Here is a 19,293-nt window from a genome sequence, read left to right as displayed (position 1 = left end):
GCAGGAAAAATGGGTAAGGATCTGCGCGACTTTGACAAGGGCCAAATTGTGATGGCTAGACGACTGGGTCAGAGCATCTCCAAAACTGCAGCTCTTGTGGGGTGTTCCCGGTCTGCAGTGGTCAGTACCTATCAAAAGTGGTCCAAGGAAGGAAAAGCGGTGAACCGGCAACAGGGTCATGGGTGGCCAAGGCTCATTGATGCATGTGGGGAGCGAAGGCTGGCCCGTGTGGTCCGATCCAACAGACGAGCTACTGTAGCTCAAATTGCTGAAAAAGTTAATACTGGTTCGGATAGAAAGGTGTCAGAACACACAGTGCATTGCAGCTTGTTGCGTATGGGGCTGCGTAGCTGCAGACCAGTCAGGGTGCCCATGCTGACCCCTGTCCACTGCCGAAAGTACCTACAATGTGCACGTATCAGAACTGGACCTCGGAGCAATGGAGGAAGGTGGCCTGGTCTGATGAATCATGAGTTCAAGGTGTTGACTTGGCCTCCAACTTCCCCAGATCTCAATCCAATTGTGCATCTGTTGGATGTGCTGGACAAAAAAGTCCGATCCATGGAGGCCCCACCTCGCAACTTACAGGACTTAAAGGATCTGCTGCTAATGGCAAATTTTTTTACACACCTATGTTGTTGTCTCTTATTTGATTTTCACCTTCAGGTTGAACAATTGTAGATTTTATTCATTCAATACATCAATGTACAGAAAGCTGGCAAAATAGTCTTCGCTCTGCAGTACAAAACTTTGAAAATTTGTAACAATCTATGAAGAAACTACAACCCGTCTTTATGATAACACTGTAACATTTTTTGTTTTTTTTTTGTTCCTGGGTAGTAAGTGTCATTTCCTAATTGCTTATGCCTCAAAAGTATAGAAAATGGCTATTATTCCCCACAAACTTTTCTTTTGTGACCAGGACAGTGATATTTTGAAATGTACCTATTTCCAATGAGAAAACGGGCAAATGTGTCTTTTAAAAAAAACTACTCACTTCTAAATCTCTTGTAGTCATTTTCTTTATTACTTTAGTATAAATACATGTTAATTTGGATTCATACATTTTTTTCTGACTTTATGTGAACGAAAAGACACATTTTTCCCGTTTTCTCATTGGAAATAGGTACATTTCAAAATATCACTGTCCTGGTCACAAAAGAAAAGTTTGTGGGGAATAATAGCCATTTTCTATACTTTTGAGGCATAAGCAATTAGGAATTAACACTTACTACCCAGGAACAAAAATTGTGTTACATAGTCAAGGACAATTGATCATAATCAAGGACAAACTTAATCAGAAAAGATGGGGTTACATTTTGGTCCTTGTTCTACACAGCATCAAACAGTTCTTAAAATACTTTGACAAGCTTATCTCTATGTATTTAAAGATTGCAGTGAAATGGCGGACTGAGACATTTTTACCAATCTGAGATTGACAACACACAAACTTTATCTGGTTCTACAACAAGTTGAATGACTTTCTACCTGACCATAGTAGTAGAAATGACTGGCAGAAACATATATGCTCATCTCTAATTTTTCAGCATTCAGTTTCTATAAGAAGGAAACATCTTTATTTAGATATTAAATCTATATTTTCCTTATTTCTTAGCAGAACATAGTTTATAGCAGTAGAGGTTAGCTGAGATCTTAGTTTGTGTAGTACTCCTAATTGTGCAGTTTACAAATAGGAAGAGTACAATATGTAGTATTAAAATAGTTTCAAAAGATCTGAACACTGAAAATACCCAAAAGATTCCCCTTGAGACAGAAACCAAATGCAAATTTGACAAAATGTAATTTAAAGAGACATGCAGTGTTTGTTTTTTCTTTTTAACTGGGGAAACAATTCACTGCAGTTCCATTCTTTCTAAACAACCCAAAAAATGTTCATTAGGAAACTTAATTATGTATACGTCAATGGAAATCCAACACAATAGTGATCAAATTGAAGGTATTAAAAAAAGTAACTTTATATGAACCGTAAATAACATTTTACTGTACATCTAATTATTACAGGTACATGACACATACCATGTCTTCCCCGTTATTAAAACAGCAGTCCAAAAACGATTAAGTTCCTGAATATTTATTTTGTATCACATAAGGACATATACATTCATTTCACTTTCATGAAAGGGGAAGTGGAAACCTTGATCTTGTAGCAAATTATCAATACAAAGATGTTGGAATCACTTAGACTGTTAGTGTCATTTGGCTATGGAGGTGGAGTTGCTTTGTGTTCATGGCCGGAGTCAAAGGGAAATGACATTCATTATCAAATGTTTCACATGAAAGCATTATGCAGCCAAAAAACAGTAAATGTAAACATTTCTTCCCCCGCCAAATTCATCGCATCTATTGGATTAGTTACCGATCCAGTTCGCACAGTGCCATCTAAAGCCGTCACTGCTCTATCAGTGTAAGACTATAAAATACCTTCAAATATTCTAAAATAGAAGTAATTCCTGATTTTATTTGTACCCCTGACTAGTTAGTGGGGTCTTATGCATACAAATAGATGAATTGATCATTTGCAATGAGACAATGGTTCATATTACACACATTACTTTTTATGAGGCACAAAATAGATTTCCAGGAACAACTATCTTAATTAGCACCTCCAGAATGACCCAATAACAACCTTCATCAGGATCAAATTAAAATAATAATAATAAAAACAATTACCAGCAATTCCTTTGAAGTGTTTCACAGATTACCATATCGAGGAGGTGAAAATGTGACGGCTTTCCTGACAAAAACTCCTGTCAGGCACCTCTTTGTGATTTGCGACTATAAATAATTCACCCTCTTAACAGTGCTTACCCTGACAAGCATGAAATTGGTAGGTTACAATTGCAGGAAAACAAAACCAAAAACATTACAGAAGTTTTTTTGTTTCGTTTTGGAGTCAACTGATTGAGAACGTCTGCAGGTTGTTTCGTCTATATAGGCCTGCATGTCCACGGGCTGCAGGCTCACATAGACACACATTCGGCACATGGAGACCCGAGTGGAAAGGCAGGTTAAGAGTGAGGCTGCGTTTCTGCGTTGTGTCCTGGAGGCAGGGGCTCACCATTTCCTCCTGGGGCAGCTGGAGGTGCGTTTCCATCATCTAAAAGAATACAAAACACACACAGTCAAAATGCCACCGCCTTATAAACAGCAGGGTCCAGAATTAGTGCCCCCACAAAGCCTCACACTAACAGACACAGATTGTTACACATTGTTAATCACAGTCCATTGGGATTCAATAATTCACAAAAGTCACAAAACAAATGTTTTCTAGCAGAGCAGATTAAGAACATTACGATTCCAAAGCACCCCGAACTCACCGGCGCCATCTGGAGGAGCCTGTGCTTTTTGACTTTTTAACTTCTCCATATGTTCTACAGCCTTGAAGGGAAAGAAAGAAAATAAACTGTCAAACACAATGGATCATATATCAGTGCTGTTACCATTTTTTGTAGCTGCTCACATAACACACGTGAAATCCCTCATAATGCCATCAGCCCTGTGTTATTCTCTTCTTTTGAGGCCATACACTCACCTAAAGGATTATTAGGAACACCATACTAATACTGTGTTTGACCCCCTTTCGCCTTCAGAACTGCCTTAATTCTACGTGGCATTGATTCAACAAGGTGCTGAAAGCATTCTTTAGAAATGTTGGCCCATATTGATAGGATAGCATCTTGCAGTTGATGGAGATTTGTGGGATGCACATTCAGGGCACGAAGCTCCCGTTCAACCACATCCCAAAGATGCTCTATTGGGTTGAGATCTGGTGACTGTGGGGGCCAGTTTAGTACAGTGCACTCATTGTCATGTTCAAGAAACCAATTTGAAATGATTGGACCTTTGTGACATGGTGCATTATCCTGCTGGAAGTAGCCATCAGAGGATGGGTACATGGTGGTCATAAAGGGATGGACATGGTCAGAAACAATGCTCAGGTAGGCCGTGGCATTTAAACGATGCCCAATTGGCACTAAGGGGCCTAAAGTGTGCCAAGAAAACATCCCCCACACCATTACACCACCACCACCAGCCTGCACAGTGGTAACAAGGCATGATGGATCCATGTTCTCATTCTGTTTACGCCAAATTCTGACTCTACCATCTGAATGTCTCAACAGAAATCGAGACTCATCAGACCAGGCAACATTTTTCCAGTCTTCAACTGGACAATTTTGGTGAGCTTGTGCAAATTGTAGCCTCTTTTTCCTACTTGTAGTGGAGATGAGTGGTACCCGGTGGGGTCTTCTGCTGTTGTAGCCCATCCGTCTCAAGGTTGTACGTGTTGTGGCTTCACAAATGCTTTGCTGCATACCTCAGTTGTAACGAGTGGTTATTTCAGTCATAGTTGCTCTTCTATCAGCTTGAATCAGTCGGCCCATTCTCCTCTGACCTCTAGCATCAACAAGGCATTTTCGCCCACAGGACTGCCACATACTGGATGTTTTTCCCTTTTCACACCATTCTTTGTAAACCCTAGAAATGGTTGTGCGTGAAAATCCCAGTAACTGAGCAGATTGTGAAATACTCAGACCGGCCCGTCTGGCACCAACAACCATGCCATGCTCAAAATTGCTTAAATCACCTTTCTTTCCCATTCAGACATTCAGTTTGGAGTTCAGGAGATTGTCTTGACCAGGACCACACCCCTAAATGCATTGAAGCAACTGCCATGTGATTGGTTGGTTAGATAATTGCATTAATGAGAAATTGAACAGGTGTTCCTAATAATCCTTTAGGTGAGTGTATAATGTATTGCATTTAGGAAAGGGGAAAAACACTTGGATATCAACTAGGTGGGTCCGCTGAAATGAAAAATAATCAAAACCGCAACATTGTTTTTTTTTTTTAGATTTTTCATTATCCCTTGGAAGTTCTAATGCATTTCAATCCTGGAATGGAGATGCTGTCCCTTCCTCTGAGTGAGAAGACCGAGACAGATTTCCCTTATCTGGTCTTGTGCCATTTGTATTACGTGGAAACATGAAATGTGAAAAATATTTTAATGCCTTTGTTTTGCATCCATAGCTGCAGGCTGGGCATACACTGCCCTGATAATTATGAATTGGTCTATTTTCCTAAATTACATAATGGTGCTCCGATACGGTGGCTGTTTTTTGTCTTTTCTCCTCCAATGCAAAGCTGACGAAAACACAGAGGTGAGGGCTCCTTTTGCCCCATCCTAGATAATATGGCAGTTCAGGACAGATAGAAAAGTCAAGATCATCAGTCTAATTCAGGAAAGCTTCAAACAGCATTGAGGGAAAACATTCATTACATACATTTAGGAGTAAGCACAAAATAGATGTTATGCAATGAAGAGGTTAAGATAGTTCAAAAATATTTTTCTTCCCCAACCGGCATGTATATGTATGTTGTGGCGAGAACCGATTGTACTTTGCATCAGCTGAATCATGTTGTCAAGATCCAAAACGATATCGTCTTTTGCTGCATCTGTTTTGCTGTAGTTGCAAGGGTAAGCCTTTTGCACCTGTAAAACCTGTTGTTTATGTCAGGACAAACTGAATGTTATCTTCTTACACTTGAAAAGCTCCCGTACCCATTGCAGAGTTAGGATGATTTTAAGGAGCATGCAACACCAGACGTGCTTCATATCTTGCCGATCATGGAACTAGTCTGACTATAATTTTTGGCACTTACGTAACCAGGTTACTGGAGTGTTTTTTATTGTTAACATCTATGTAAATACCCGTAATAACCCATAAATATGGGTTATTACAGGTCAAGCTTGTAGTAGCAATGTAGCAAGCATCTATATTCAAATAACAGCCCCACAGTATAGCGACCTCTATGGTTACCTCACCTGCTGCAGTTCTAATTTCTGAGCGTTCAGTTGCTCCTGTTGTCTCTCCAACTCCTCTTTTTGTTTCTGAAGATCAACTGTTTTCTGGTTCAGGTCTTTCTCCTCCTTGGCAAGCTGCTCCTCAAATTCCTTGAGTTCGTCATCCGTGTAAGCAGGATTTTGTTCCAGGGTCTAAAAAACAAAAACCCAAAACAAGAAGTCAGTAACTTTTTTGGACAGTAGCCAAGAAGCTTTATGTATTCAGAATATTAAAGACGAATTTCAAGTGCAGGGATCCTGATCAAAGTACAATAAACATTTAAGTTTTAGTTGAGATTTAGATATATATATTCAGACTTATTTATTTTATTAAAAATTATGATAAAACTTTCCATGGAGACCATGCAGTATCATCTATAAACAGCAGACAGCAGGGAGAACAGAAGAAAGACCAACTTACCTCCCAACTCTCTGGCTCCAGGAACTCCTTTTTCTTTGTCGCCACCAAGAACTCATCTAAGGAAACCAGTCTGTCCTTGTTTGAATCAACCTGTCAAACCAGCCACCATCACATAAAATTAGAGAGTGCTGTTCGATTTCATATTGTGGACCGGTTATTTCATTCTAGTTTATAATTTCTGCAAAGAGAAACATGTTGAAGGACAATGTGCAATAGGTCTTTAGCATTCACAATATATTGTTTTATGGAGATACATTAAAATGGTTCCTAAACAGACACGGAACAGGGCCTCCCTACAGTAGATGCAGTTAATTGTGTGTGCGGACATTACCTCATTCATAACATGCTCTCTCATCCGCAGTCTCTCCTCTTCCATCTCCACCATGTCATCTTCCTCATTACTGGGGTCATAGAGCTTCTCCAGCTAGAATCACAGCAACCCAAGCAATTTCACTGAAGTGCCTTTCAAACTACAGCAACAGCCTGTATTGGTCATCTATTGTGTAAGGGCCAACTTTTAAAAAACTCAAACATTTGCTAAAGCCTAAAGATGCAAACAATGTACAGTAGTAGTCGGTGCCGTAAGGCTTTGACTTGAATACTCTTAAGTTCAGCATAAGCCTGCCCGGAGCCAAGGTGGTTGGTTTCCTTTGAAGTGGTATCCCACAGTTCCCTGTACATTAGCGGTGGCAGTGTGAACACTAGACATACCTCCTTAGTAAAGAGCGCTTCCAACTCTTGCTCGTCGAAGTAGCCATCCCCATTGGTGTCTGTGGAGCCAATAATTCGGCAAGTGAGACTCACATTTTACTTTGAAACATTAGTTTGCAATTTGGGGGTTTTGCCTTTCTACAGTCGGTAAACCCTGCGAGTCATGAGGTAGAGTAGACACTAGGATTGGTAAACTAGAACAGACTTGACATTATTAATTAAACAGGCCCTGCCAGGTACTGTATTAAAATGCCCAACTTACCGTGCAGGTTAAAGAAAGTCTTTGGATCGAAATCCTCAGGGTCCAGCCCGTCAGCTTCCTCCCACACCTCCTTCAGCTGGTCCTGACTTCCCTGCGCAAGAGACCATAATGCATTGGGGAATATTCATACAATTTATTCTACCATGTGAAATGAATAATACTTTTAAGAAATCCAAGAGCCAGCTCCCATTATAAAATTAAAAGTAATGGTTTGTGATGCCTTAGAGGGGAAAAATGTGTGTATATGAATTAATAATAATAATAATAATAATAGACTTAGAACATCAGTGCAAAACAAAGTGCAAAAATACAGTTAAGTAAAGGCATCATGAATGTGGTAAATGTGCGATTTAACATTTGTCCTCTTTCAGGAAACTGAAGATATGCACAGGGAACTGCTAATGGTAAGTCTGCATGATCTATACATTCAGGTGTGTAGATGGAGGGGGGTGCGTGCAGTCTTACCGGGTGATTGATTTTGGGATGGTCGGCGTGCTTCTTCTTCAGGTCCTCAAAATGCTCCTCCTCCTTCTTCCTGTGATCCTCGTCCAGGGACTTCAAGTGCTCTCTCCTCTCGTGCTCTTTCATCATCTCGTACCTCTTGAATTCCTCGTGGCGCTCCTTGTCATAGTTTTCTAGATCTTTTGTAGCCTTAAAGGAAGAGAGACCATTAGAAGAACCGGCAAAAGTAAAGAAGACTAAGAGCGAATTGTTTCTGAGCTGCAGAAACACAAATCCTTAGCAACAGCATCATTTTGTGTGGTTGGCTGTGTTCAACCAGGCTCCACCTTTCAGACAATTTTGGTCAATGCAGAACTTCCAGAACTATACTTGAACCCTTGTCAGGGGACTCTGGGAAATCTTCCATGTATAAACTGTTTTATATAGGTTTTATCAACTGTGTGCAAGGTTTACCTATTACTAGTTTGTGGATTGTAACATAGCAACCAATACACAGGCCATAAAACATCATAAGACAGCGCAGTCCTAAAGGATTCTGCAGTCTTTAACTTGATCTTCACTGCCTTGCTTTAGGTTACTTGGCTCAGAAATGTTCACTAATGTGCCACAGAAAAAGCTTCGTCCTCTGACGACAACATACATAAAAATGGAATAAAAGAGTTACATTTCTACAGTGATTTTGACACCCCTCTGAAACACTGTTGCATACTTTAATAATTTCCCCCATTACATGAAAACAGATGACTAGCATAGAATAAGCTGGTGCGCTGGTAAAAACAACTAATTCAGGTGATTAGGTTAGTCATAGAAATTATACAGCTATCACTTCATTAGCTTTCATATCACTGGATTCAATGTTGTCTAATCCCTAGGGCAGTGATTTGTATGCAATAACTATGTTTTTTAGGCAATTAGGATCACAAGGTTTTCACTCCAGATTTGATAAACTCCCGAAGCAATCTGGTCCCCACAGTGTACAGTGTACCCAGCAGATTTATGCAGGATTTTTATATCATATGATCAGATTCAGAGAGCATTTTGCTTGCTGTCGGCAGGAAAATCTCTCCACTGGTTTTATTAGTTTGTCCACACCAAGCCCCCAGCTTTCCCCTCTGTCAAAACCATTAGTAATTTACCTCACAGACACCAGCTCGCTCCGACAGGGGTAAATTACACTGAATGCGCTCGGCATTCAAATAGGACCTGCGTTGCCAAAACATTAACAATTCACACACTCTCTAGAGGAAAGCTCAGGCTTACAACACAAAAATAAATATATAAGTGCATTAGAGTCCTAAGCAGAAAAATAAAGAAATACAAATTAATTAAAAAAAAAAAAAAATACTATACAGTTAAGAAGGAAACATTTTATAACACACAATAAGTGGCTTTTTGGACAGTGTAGAATCAACTATAGTAGAGCCAGTGATCAGGTGGACCACAATCCAGAAAGCTTTAATGGGAGCTGATGCTAACACTTACTGATTTAATTAACCTGTCCAAATCTTCCACCTCAAAAGTGTGCGGGTTCATGTGGTTCAGGTACTCAAACTGCTTGAGCAGAGCCTGGTGGTCAATAACAGTGTCTGGAAGAGATTCAGGCACAAGAGATCCTTGCAGACAGTGCTAGACTTGGTTGTAACAACACATAAAATCATGAACAGTTATAGTTTCTATCAAATAAAAAAATAAAAAAACAACTTCATATGGCAGATTTATAAGATGCTAATTTACAGCAGCATTTGCAAGAGATGTATACACAATCATGCCCTTAAACACAGATTAAAACCCCTTAAACAGTCAAAGTAAGTTCAAAAGTGCCTCAAACAGACATATTCCCAGAATGCAAAGGCACAAATCCATGTCTGAACAGTCTAAAGAGGTCTGCTTTTGTTTGGTGTTTGTTTTTCACCTGCAAACAAAGATCTAATGGAGGATACCGACTGCTAAGATGACGTGTACTTGCTGCAGGTGGTCGTTATTCATTTATTGCTGTCAATTGTGATTCATGGCTTTCAGCAAAGTGCTATTTAGTATTTTAACTTTAACTAAAGCATACGCTGTAAGCTGGATAGTTATTTGAGAGAGGCACATACAAATAAAGGATATTGACTGAAACACCATGTAAGGCAAGTACAACATTAAGCAGCTGGCTGGTTCTTCAACTGTTTTGAAACCTGTCCTCGAACTCTTGTACAGCTAACTGCAGACATTACACTATTGCGTAAACACAAAAGATACTGGGAATTTCAAAAACAAATTCAGCTGTTCAAACAATTACAATAAAGTTGAGGACCCAGATGCGTGGCATTTCAGTCGGCTACATTTTGCCCCTTTGGTGTAGTGCATTCAAATTCAAAAAGTATTAATCTCACAGCTTTCTGTGCTATGGTCGTCTAGCAGGTTTTGTTACGGCGTAATACCTTTCCCCCCTTGGATATCTTGCTTGGCTTTAATCAGCGTTCGTAACCTGTTCACCTCCTGTCTTTTCAACTCATCCAGCTTTGTTCTCACATGATGGCTCACAAAGTCAAGCTCTTTGGCTAGCTTTCCTTGCTGTTGAGAAACCAATTAAGGGAAAAAAGACAAACTCAGTTAAAAGTTAAATGGGGAATTTAAAAGCACTTTCAATGAAACACCCCTAAATAAAACGGTTGTGTAATGTAAAATCAAGGAACTGCAAGAACATGTGGACTCTAGCAGAAGCTTTTTTTTGTCTTGATTGTTCCTGATTCTATTGGCAGAAGAAACTGTAAATAATAGTTTGTCACATATGCATCTTGCTTTTTTATTTTTTCCTTGGCATCTTGGCAGGTGTAAAAGATTTTAACTAATCTGTGCCAAATGTTCTGTACTAACCCAAATACATTCATAAGATCTGCAGAATTTAAATGGTTTCTATTCAGCGAATATTTCCTCAGATGTGCTTTACATGTTAATGTGATCTTTTTGTTAAAAATGTTCACAGCATTCTATTTTTATTTCAGCTCTTATTGACGTTGTTATGCAAAACTGAAACAGCTCACATAACAAAAGACGCAGTTTTGAGGAAACATACAACTAATTTTGTCCCTTATATAAAACTGCAGATCACCCTTAAGTATTAAATATTATCATAATTGTGAATTGTCATTTTCCATAATTCTCCCTTTCTAACTTACACAGGCTCATAGCAATCAAATAAAACATTGAATTCCCTGGAGCAGCTGTGAGTTTAGCTTCAGTTAACAGTTATTTCATGTATGTGCTTCCATCTGTCTTAAATTTTACCTGGACATGCAAACAAAAGGAAAGATTTCAAAGTGACAAATATTTTATATTAACCCAAGGGTCATATAAAAGTTGTTTATTTATATTAATTCATTAAGTTTCTATGATATACAAAGGGGACTCACTGTGCACTAATTGAGCTTAAGAAAATAACAGAGCATTTAGCTAGACTAATTTTCTAGTTTTATAGCTGTGGCAAGGAGGGGGTTAATAGTCCCATTTTTGTAAAATGGGTTTTAAAAACTTAGTTTGTAAGATAAGATTTAAGCAAACTACAAGGATAAGCTGGGCACAAATGTAACATCATATTTGCTAATCACAACATTATACACAAGACAATATAGACAACATCTCCACTCGCCTCCAGTGCTTCAATATGGACACATCCCTGAGCATTTGTTCAGTGCAAGAGGGAATGGTATTAGTGAACAGAATTGGGTCCCCTCAACATAAAAAAGAAAATGCCTGATATGTATGTTTAAACATATTCATCAAAATACTTTAGATTTTTTGTAGACTTGTATAGAATACGTAATGTACAAATGTGCTATCCACACAGCTTTTGAGTATCTATTAGTCAGCTTTTGAGAGTCAGTGTTTTGCGACCATTGACTTCCAACAAGTGTGCTAAGCTAACAAAATGAAAAATTCAATATTTCTTCAAACTGGACACAGGATTAAAAAGGTTTCCATGGACCCGTAAGACATCTGGCTAAAATGCCAAAATACCAAAGCATCCCTTTAAGGAAGAGCTTAGGAAGCAAGCAGGTGGTATGTTTGTGCTTGCCGTTCCGTTTTTGTGTTTGTTACATAGTGAAGTTAAGGACCAGCAGCCTGTGTATTTTTGTTTATGTTTTGTGTACCTTTCGTTTGGCCCACGTGCTCGTTTACTTTGTGAGCGTGTCCGACTCTGAGCCTCCATTCCCCGCTATCCTGCCAGAGTAGCCAATGCAAAATGTATTCTATTCCATGCGTTTTGGAGAGTGGATAGAACAAATAGGTAGAACAAGACATCTCTATGGTGATTTTTTTTTTTTTTAATCTATAAAATTTTACTCCCTTAAAGAAACGGCACAGACATTTTACAAGAATTGGTGAGCTTGAGAAGAGAGCGACAGAGTGAAAGTTGCCTATATCACGCGTCAAAACGGATTAGGGTCACAATACGCCCAGCAGCAAATTATTCTATTAAGCATACATCCCTTTACCTTTATGTCCTCCATGTCCGTGTTGTGCAGCTTCTCTCTGAAATGTTGGTCTTTTTCTAGAAAATCAATGACTTCTCTGAGGTAGCGATCATAGTGCAGCCCAGTATCCTGACACAGAAAACCAACATGTTCATGTTAAAGGGATAGTATGTTGGGGAAATAAGACCAGCTGTCTGACTTTTTGTCTTACAAGGTCTAGTTCACACTAGCATAATTGTAAACATGAGAAATGTAATTCCCTGTACTCTGAAAGTGTCTCTAAACAACACGAGTACACATAATACTGTATGCTGCATCATGATCACATATTTGGATGTGTTTCCTGGTCAGGAGATATTTCCTTATCATATAATTCTATTCCCAATCATCTTCTAACAAAATTTGCATCCTCTATGTACAGGGGAATCATTTGATTCCTTATGGAAACAATTATCTCTGATGATCAATGTGGAGAAGAAGCCATTTGTATTAATGTGTCTTGGAGTGTAGCTGTCCACAAGCATGAAAACACTCACCGCACTCTGTGACTTTTCTTCTTGTTTTTCTTCTGGGGGATTTACTTTTGTCTTGTCTATACTAATAGGCACTGCTTCAGCACAGACAAGGAGGCAGATGAGCACTGAGCAGAAATGGCATAAACCTGTACGCGAACATACCTGCAAAGTAAAGACAGGCCAAAAATCAATAGCCTTAGTCTGTTTAATCAATTGGTTAACATCTAGTCTAATACACGGAACTGGAAGAATGTGTTCCCTGTTATTATTTAGAAGTAATGAATAATTATTTAATGTGGAAAGTGCCAGTAAACATCTTAATTCCCTGTGAGCACTACTGCAATTAACCAGTCTGTACTTACAAATGCAGGACTTCAACCATTTCTGGAAACCTTCACTGCTGAATAAAGCAGTTAAACAGTTGGCCTTTTGTAATTTATATTTTAAAGTTGTATTGCATATTGTACATGTAGAGGGTAGTGTACATTTGATGTTGCACCATGCATCACTAACATGATATTACAGTTTATATCAGCCTTGTAAGCTTTCAAACAAAATACCGTTCAGTTCAACAGTCCTCCTAAGTCGTGGTAAGTTAATTTGACATATTTTTACATACCCCAACGTGTATGCTAAAATACGATTGCACTTCAGGTCTGATAGTCTGCTAAATCAATGCCCTACCTACCATATGTTATCCTTTGCTTAAAGTAATCAATCATGGTTTTACTTTGTGTGTTAAGAAAAATACCACCCACCCTCACCCACGACACATCAGGTATTCCTTCAAAACTAAATCAATATATTATTATTATTATTATTATTATTGTCATGCTAACATGCTAAAACTAGTCTATATGTATTGAATGTAATTCTAGTCAGTGATTTTTAAAACCGAGTCCTACTACAAGCAGATCTTAGAAAGGAGAATCACAATACCAATAATCATGTGCAGGCAACACTACAGTTTTTATATTTCCGTTCGACAGAAAACTAAACCCAGGGGTGTAACAAATGTAACAAATACATGGAGCTGGGTTTTTTAAATGACAATCGATACTAGGCATGTGCATCCATCTCCTTCCCTGAATCGGTGCTATCATTTCCATCCAATTTTCAGGGCATATATACGGCGAGCTACTTTCCAGTGATTCCCAAACAGATCTTGTAGGACCCCCCTCTCTTGCAGGTTTTTGTTCCAGCCGAGATCTTAAATTGCTTAATTGAATCCTTAATTGAACTAACAATGCAATACAAGGCTCAAATATGTAATTTACAGCTCTGCTGGAACAAAAACCAGCAGGACAGGGGTTGGCAATCTCCGACCTATACGGATAGATAGAGCTAACTATGGCCAAGGGGAACTAGTTGAGTGGGGACCGTCACATGTCATTTCACTCTTGCTTAAACATTTCTTTAACAGTTATTTAGAGGTTTTCCTCAGTGACGTCAGCCGTAAATGTGTCAGATTAGCCTTTGTTCTCGGCGTTCTCACACAAGACAGTGCTTGACCTGTCAAATGCCAAGTGATTCATCCTCGTTATCTTTTAAATCTTCTAGTTACACACTCCCGTTTCTGCTCTTCTTGTTCCACACATTATGTCGATAGCACTGTCTGTAGAATAATACATTTTAAAACAGAAACGCGTCTTAATAGACTTAATTTATGATCTGATTAGCCCAGACTCGGTCTATTTAAAAGAAACCTGTGTTAATAACATAGCAGTCCTTGTATATGCCTCCAATCCCATTCAAGCTGCTCAAAAAGTTGTTCTCCTGTAAAAACATAAACACTGCCTCGATCGCAGCAAACGAGTGATCTTCGCACTTACTTTATTAGCTGTCATGGCTTTGTTTTCGCAATTTCGTCCACTGCTTCTTCACTCGATGGTTCATTCACTCGGATCTCAAGCACAGCCCCTGTTTTAGTTTTTAATGTAATACAAACACGACGTTTCTAACCCAACCCCTTCCTACCTCACGCCCAACCCAAACTCTTAACTACCATAGCAACCCCCCGCCCTCCTCACAGCGGATTGGACAGAATCGCCCTGCTCGGCTTCTTCAAAGTTTCACCTCGTTCTTCTATTGGCTGGAGCGGGTGTCTGTCAAAGTCTCTCTGTGCCGACTTCCCTGTCAAGTTGCGTTGCACTGAGAGGTACGTGGCGTTCGCTTGAGCCAGTATCGGAGGTGATGTCAGTGAGGGGTTGAAGATGCTGAGGTAGACCTCCGAAAGATTATCTGTTTGTTCATTAAGATGGACTGAAATTAATAATCATAACGTTTTCTACCAAAGATATGGGACGGGCACAGATTAACCCTTCACGGAATACATTGTTGCCAAAGATATATACACAAGGTGCAACACTTACAAAGATGTCGTCTAGGAAGTTGATTGAAGGTGATTCTCAAGAGTGGGCCTCCATGCTGTAGTTAAAGTCTAGTGTCTGCTGCTCAGTTTTACTTGCTTACCAACACCAATCATTTAGCTTAGTCCGGTACAAATAATGCTAAGTATTTTGTATTGGTCAAGCTGTGCCAAAGACAGATTTGTATGGTGGGTGAGCAAGTTTGCTTAACTACCTATTCTATGCATTTACACTTACAGTGTTGTATGAGTACTTTTTATATAATGTAATGTGATAGGTAGCTGACTGTTGTAACTACATAAGAAATCTCACTAATCAGATCAGTTCAATCAATTTTCCCTCCATTGCAATTGTATTTTTGTTGTGCATTGAGATAGGTAGGTATATATGTCCCTGTCAATTAGCAAGTATAGTGTCTGTGGTGCAACTGCTGCAACTGCATGTGTGACCAGGCCTAGTGTTGTCAAGACTCCGCTACCACACGTCCACAGTCCACAACAAAACCACAGCCACAACTTTCTTTTCAAAAGCTATTTATTAATATTAGTTATTTAACAGTTGCTTTGATCCATAATCATTACCATTATAATAAACAAACTTGCCCTGCAATCTCCACAAGACATTCAAGATCTAACCTATATTAATGATCTGGACTCTGGGATAGTCAGCAAACTTGTCGAAGTTGTAGATGATACTAAAATAGGTTGCTCAGCAGATACAATCTCGGCAGCAAGGCTATTCAAAGGGACTTAGATAATATAATATTGTGGGCTGACACCTGGCAGATGAAATTCAACGTGGACAAGTGCAAGGTATTACATGCAGGTAACAAAAATGTCCTCTATAATTACACTATGGGAGGAATAGAACTAGATGAAGTAACGCATGAGAAAGACCTAGGAGTCTACACGGACTCCTCACTTTGTCCAGCCAAACAATGTGGGGAAGCAATAAAAAAGGCAAAAACAATGTTAGGGTATATTGTCAGAAGTGTAGAATTGAGAACAAGGGCAGTGATGTTCAGACTGTACAATGCACTAGTTAGAGCTCATCTGGATACTGTGGACAGTTCTGGGCTCCACACTTCAAGAAAGATATCGCTGCTCTAGAGGCAGTTCAGAGGCGAGCAACCAGACTTATTCCAGGTCTGAAGGGAATGTCCTACTGAGAGACTGAGGAACTGAACCTTTTCACCCTGGAACAGAGGAGACTATGTGGGGACTTGAGTCAAGTCTTCAAAATCATGAAAGGCATCGACCACATCAAACCAGAGGAGCTTTTTCAGATCAGCAGGGACACAAATGGAAACGGGGCTTCAAGGCATTCAAAACGGAAAACAGGAGACACTTCTTCACACAGAGAGGCGTCACAATCTGAACAAACTCCCCAGTGATGTGGTTGAAGCTGAAAATTTGGGAACATTTAAAATCAGACTGGATAGGATCCTTGGACCACTCAGTTATTAATGGACACCAAACGAGCACTATGGGGCGAATGACCTCCTCTCGTTTTGTTCTTAAGAGATCTGCACTTTTAATACTACAATATTGAAAAGCCTACTCTCACTACAATACAACAAGGCATCAAGTTTCCAAGCCTTCAAACTATTATCTGTTAATCCTGTCATTTTCAAATACTCAGGGACTGCCACATCACTGTGTGTCTTGACATCCAGTTTTAAATATGAGACCAGTTGTACCACTCAGTGTAAATGTGACTTGTGATAAGCACATAGGAAGTCAACACTTGTTCAACTGCGTGAGTGTGCAACATGTAATAATTGATCTATTCAGCTGTTAATACATCCTATTAAGAGTACAGAAGAAGCTTGCATGTAAATAATTATTAGAGAAAAAACACAGAATAAAGAAAGTGCATTTGAATACACTAACATTATAGTTGGGACATCATCTAGATTATTTCCTGTGTAGTGTAAGATGCACATTTTATTGGGCTGAATAACATTTCCATGACTTTACAGTGTTTTTCTTCTGTGTGTAATGCATTGTCTTGTAATGTGTAATGCTTGTAAGTCACTTTCAGATAAAGGCGTCATGCTGAAATATGCTACTGACCCTTATAGCTTGAGATGCATTTTATGAAGAGATATCAGTCAGTTTGTTGATATTAGCATTAACTATGAAAAGTACACTGTCTTCTCTGCTGAAGGGTATCCTATCTTCGTGCATCAGTATTTATCAGTATGTGAAAGAACAATTGTGCAAACTCAGTTCCCCCTTTAACCCTTTACCACATTATTGTGTAAAAGCGACAGCAAGATTTAAGATTAACAATATGATGTTAACTGCTGTCATAAATGGTACAGTCATGGAAACAACAAACTGGCTTCAGTAGGTCATGGCACCAAGACTAAGGATATATTAAATTATGGACATTTTTGCAAATGGTTACAGGTCTTGCTACTCCCTATTTCATGGGAAGTTAATAATGGATTATGAACAAATTATGAACAAATACCTGTTTAATTAGCCCACGTCTTAGGTCTGAGTTTTGGAAAATTAACAATAAAAATAAAAAATGGAAGGAAAACATTTTCCTGAATGTAACATTATCACTTATGTCTATGAAATTAATTGTAGCAAAGGAAACTTAATGTTCCAGCAACAACTCACAGATAAGCATTTCAAACAGAGTAATGCATGTTCTCACTGAAGTTCATATTGGGAACTCTTTTAGTTTCTTTAGAAAGGAATTTCACATGAGCGTGCTGGTCTGGCAGAAAGAGGCCCATGTTAGTGTGCAGATGTTAAGGGTACAGAGTTTACTTTTGGTATGATTTAGAGACAAACAACATACAGGCCTTTCTGTTTAAATTAGAAAATGGAGAATCTAAAGTGATCAGACATATTTTGTCTTTTAAGCATTCTGGAGATATTTCATACCTGCAGACACACAAGGCCTAAAGAGTACAAAGTTTTGATTAATGTTATATCTAGCACAGTATTATCCTAGTAAAAACTGAGAATATCTTGATAATCCCCCAAATCAAATGAATACTTAAAAACATTAATGATCCCTTCCCAACAGTAGAGCTTTCATGTTATTTGTCATATCAAAATAATTAAATAATATTACTGGGAATAAGGCAATCAGCATTTGTTTGTAAAAAGATGTATGCAAGATTGTATGCATGCCTGACTCATTCAGTTTCACTCGTGATTTTTCCCTTTGAATGTCTAGGAATCTGCTTGTATAAAATGGCAATAGTCAGATGGCACTTGTAACATTGCCTCACTCATTCAAATGTTGACATTCTTGCAGGATAGTACTGCATAGGAACAACATACTATATACCAGGGGAGGCAAACCCTGCTCCTGGAGATCAGCAATTCTGCAGGGTTTCTAGGTCTCTTTAAATTACCAATCATAGGATACCATGAACACAGGGACATTTTGCACCTTTTTTTTTTTTTTTTTTTTGCCTGCGGCTCTCCAGGACCATTGTTAGCCATCTCTGCTATATACAGTGGGTTGCATACAGTAAGTATTCACCCCTGTTTTGGACATTTTGTAGTGTTACAATCTGGAACTAAAATGGATTTAAATTAGATTTTCTGTCACTGATCGACACAAAGTATTACATCATTTCGATATTGGATTTTTTTAAAAATTAAATACAAATATTAAAATGAAAAGTCTTGATTCTATAAGTATTCACCCCCTTTGCTATGACAAACTTATGTAAGATGTTATGCAGCCCATGCAGTCAGAAAGCACATCATTAGTTGAATAGAGTCAACCTTTGTGCAATTAAAGTGTCATATAATTTCAGATTAATACACCTGTTTCTGGAAGACACCAGAGTATGTCAGAGTGCATATCCAGACAACCACACCAAGAAGCTTTCAAAACAAAACAGAAAGTTCTGGAAAAGCACCAGTCGGGGTTAGGCTATAAATAAAACTGACTGGCCCCAGCAAGACAATGATCCTAAATACACAGCTAAAGCTACAACTGAGAATCTGTGGCAAGACTTGAAAGTTGCTGTTAACCAATGGTGCCCATCCAATTTATGTGAGTGTGAGCAATTTTGCTAAAAATAATTTCAGGCAAAAATTACAGGAAACAGTTGTGTAAAGCTGGTAGAGACCAAACGATTCACAGCTGTAACTGCTGCCAAAGGAGGTTCTAACAAGTATTGACTCAGGGCAGTAAATAGTGACTAACTAACAAATTTCAGGGTTTTTTATGTTTAATTAACATTTGTTTCAC

General features: G+C 38.8%; 1 protein-coding gene across 1 annotated transcript; it reads right to left on the bottom strand.

The window, feature by feature from the left end:
* Positions 1-2,076: 2,076 nt before the first annotated feature.
* LOC136747760 (nucleobindin-2) lies at positions 2,077-14,658 on the bottom strand. The gene is made up of 13 exons (XM_066700936.1): positions 14,524-14,658; positions 12,713-12,853; positions 12,198-12,305; positions 10,143-10,275; positions 9,202-9,305; positions 7,723-7,908; positions 7,258-7,348; positions 6,996-7,054; positions 6,616-6,708; positions 6,285-6,374; positions 5,846-6,016; positions 3,339-3,399; positions 2,077-3,118 (listed from the first exon to the last, which is right to left on the bottom strand). The coding sequence occupies exons 1-13, from the start codon at positions 14,536-14,538 to the stop codon at positions 3,030-3,032; spliced, it is 1,341 nt and encodes a 446-aa protein (XP_066557033.1). The 5' UTR covers positions 14,539-14,658; the 3' UTR covers positions 2,077-3,029.
* Positions 14,659-19,293: the final 4,635 nt, after the last annotated feature.

This window comes from Amia ocellicauda, chromosome 4 (assembly GCF_036373705.1).
Source record: "Amia ocellicauda isolate fAmiCal2 chromosome 4, fAmiCal2.hap1, whole genome shotgun sequence".
Taxonomy (NCBI): Eukaryota; Metazoa; Chordata; class Actinopteri; order Amiiformes; family Amiidae; genus Amia; species Amia ocellicauda.
Note: the sequence above shows the minus strand (reverse complement) of the source record. Positions and strands in the feature narration are given on the sequence as shown.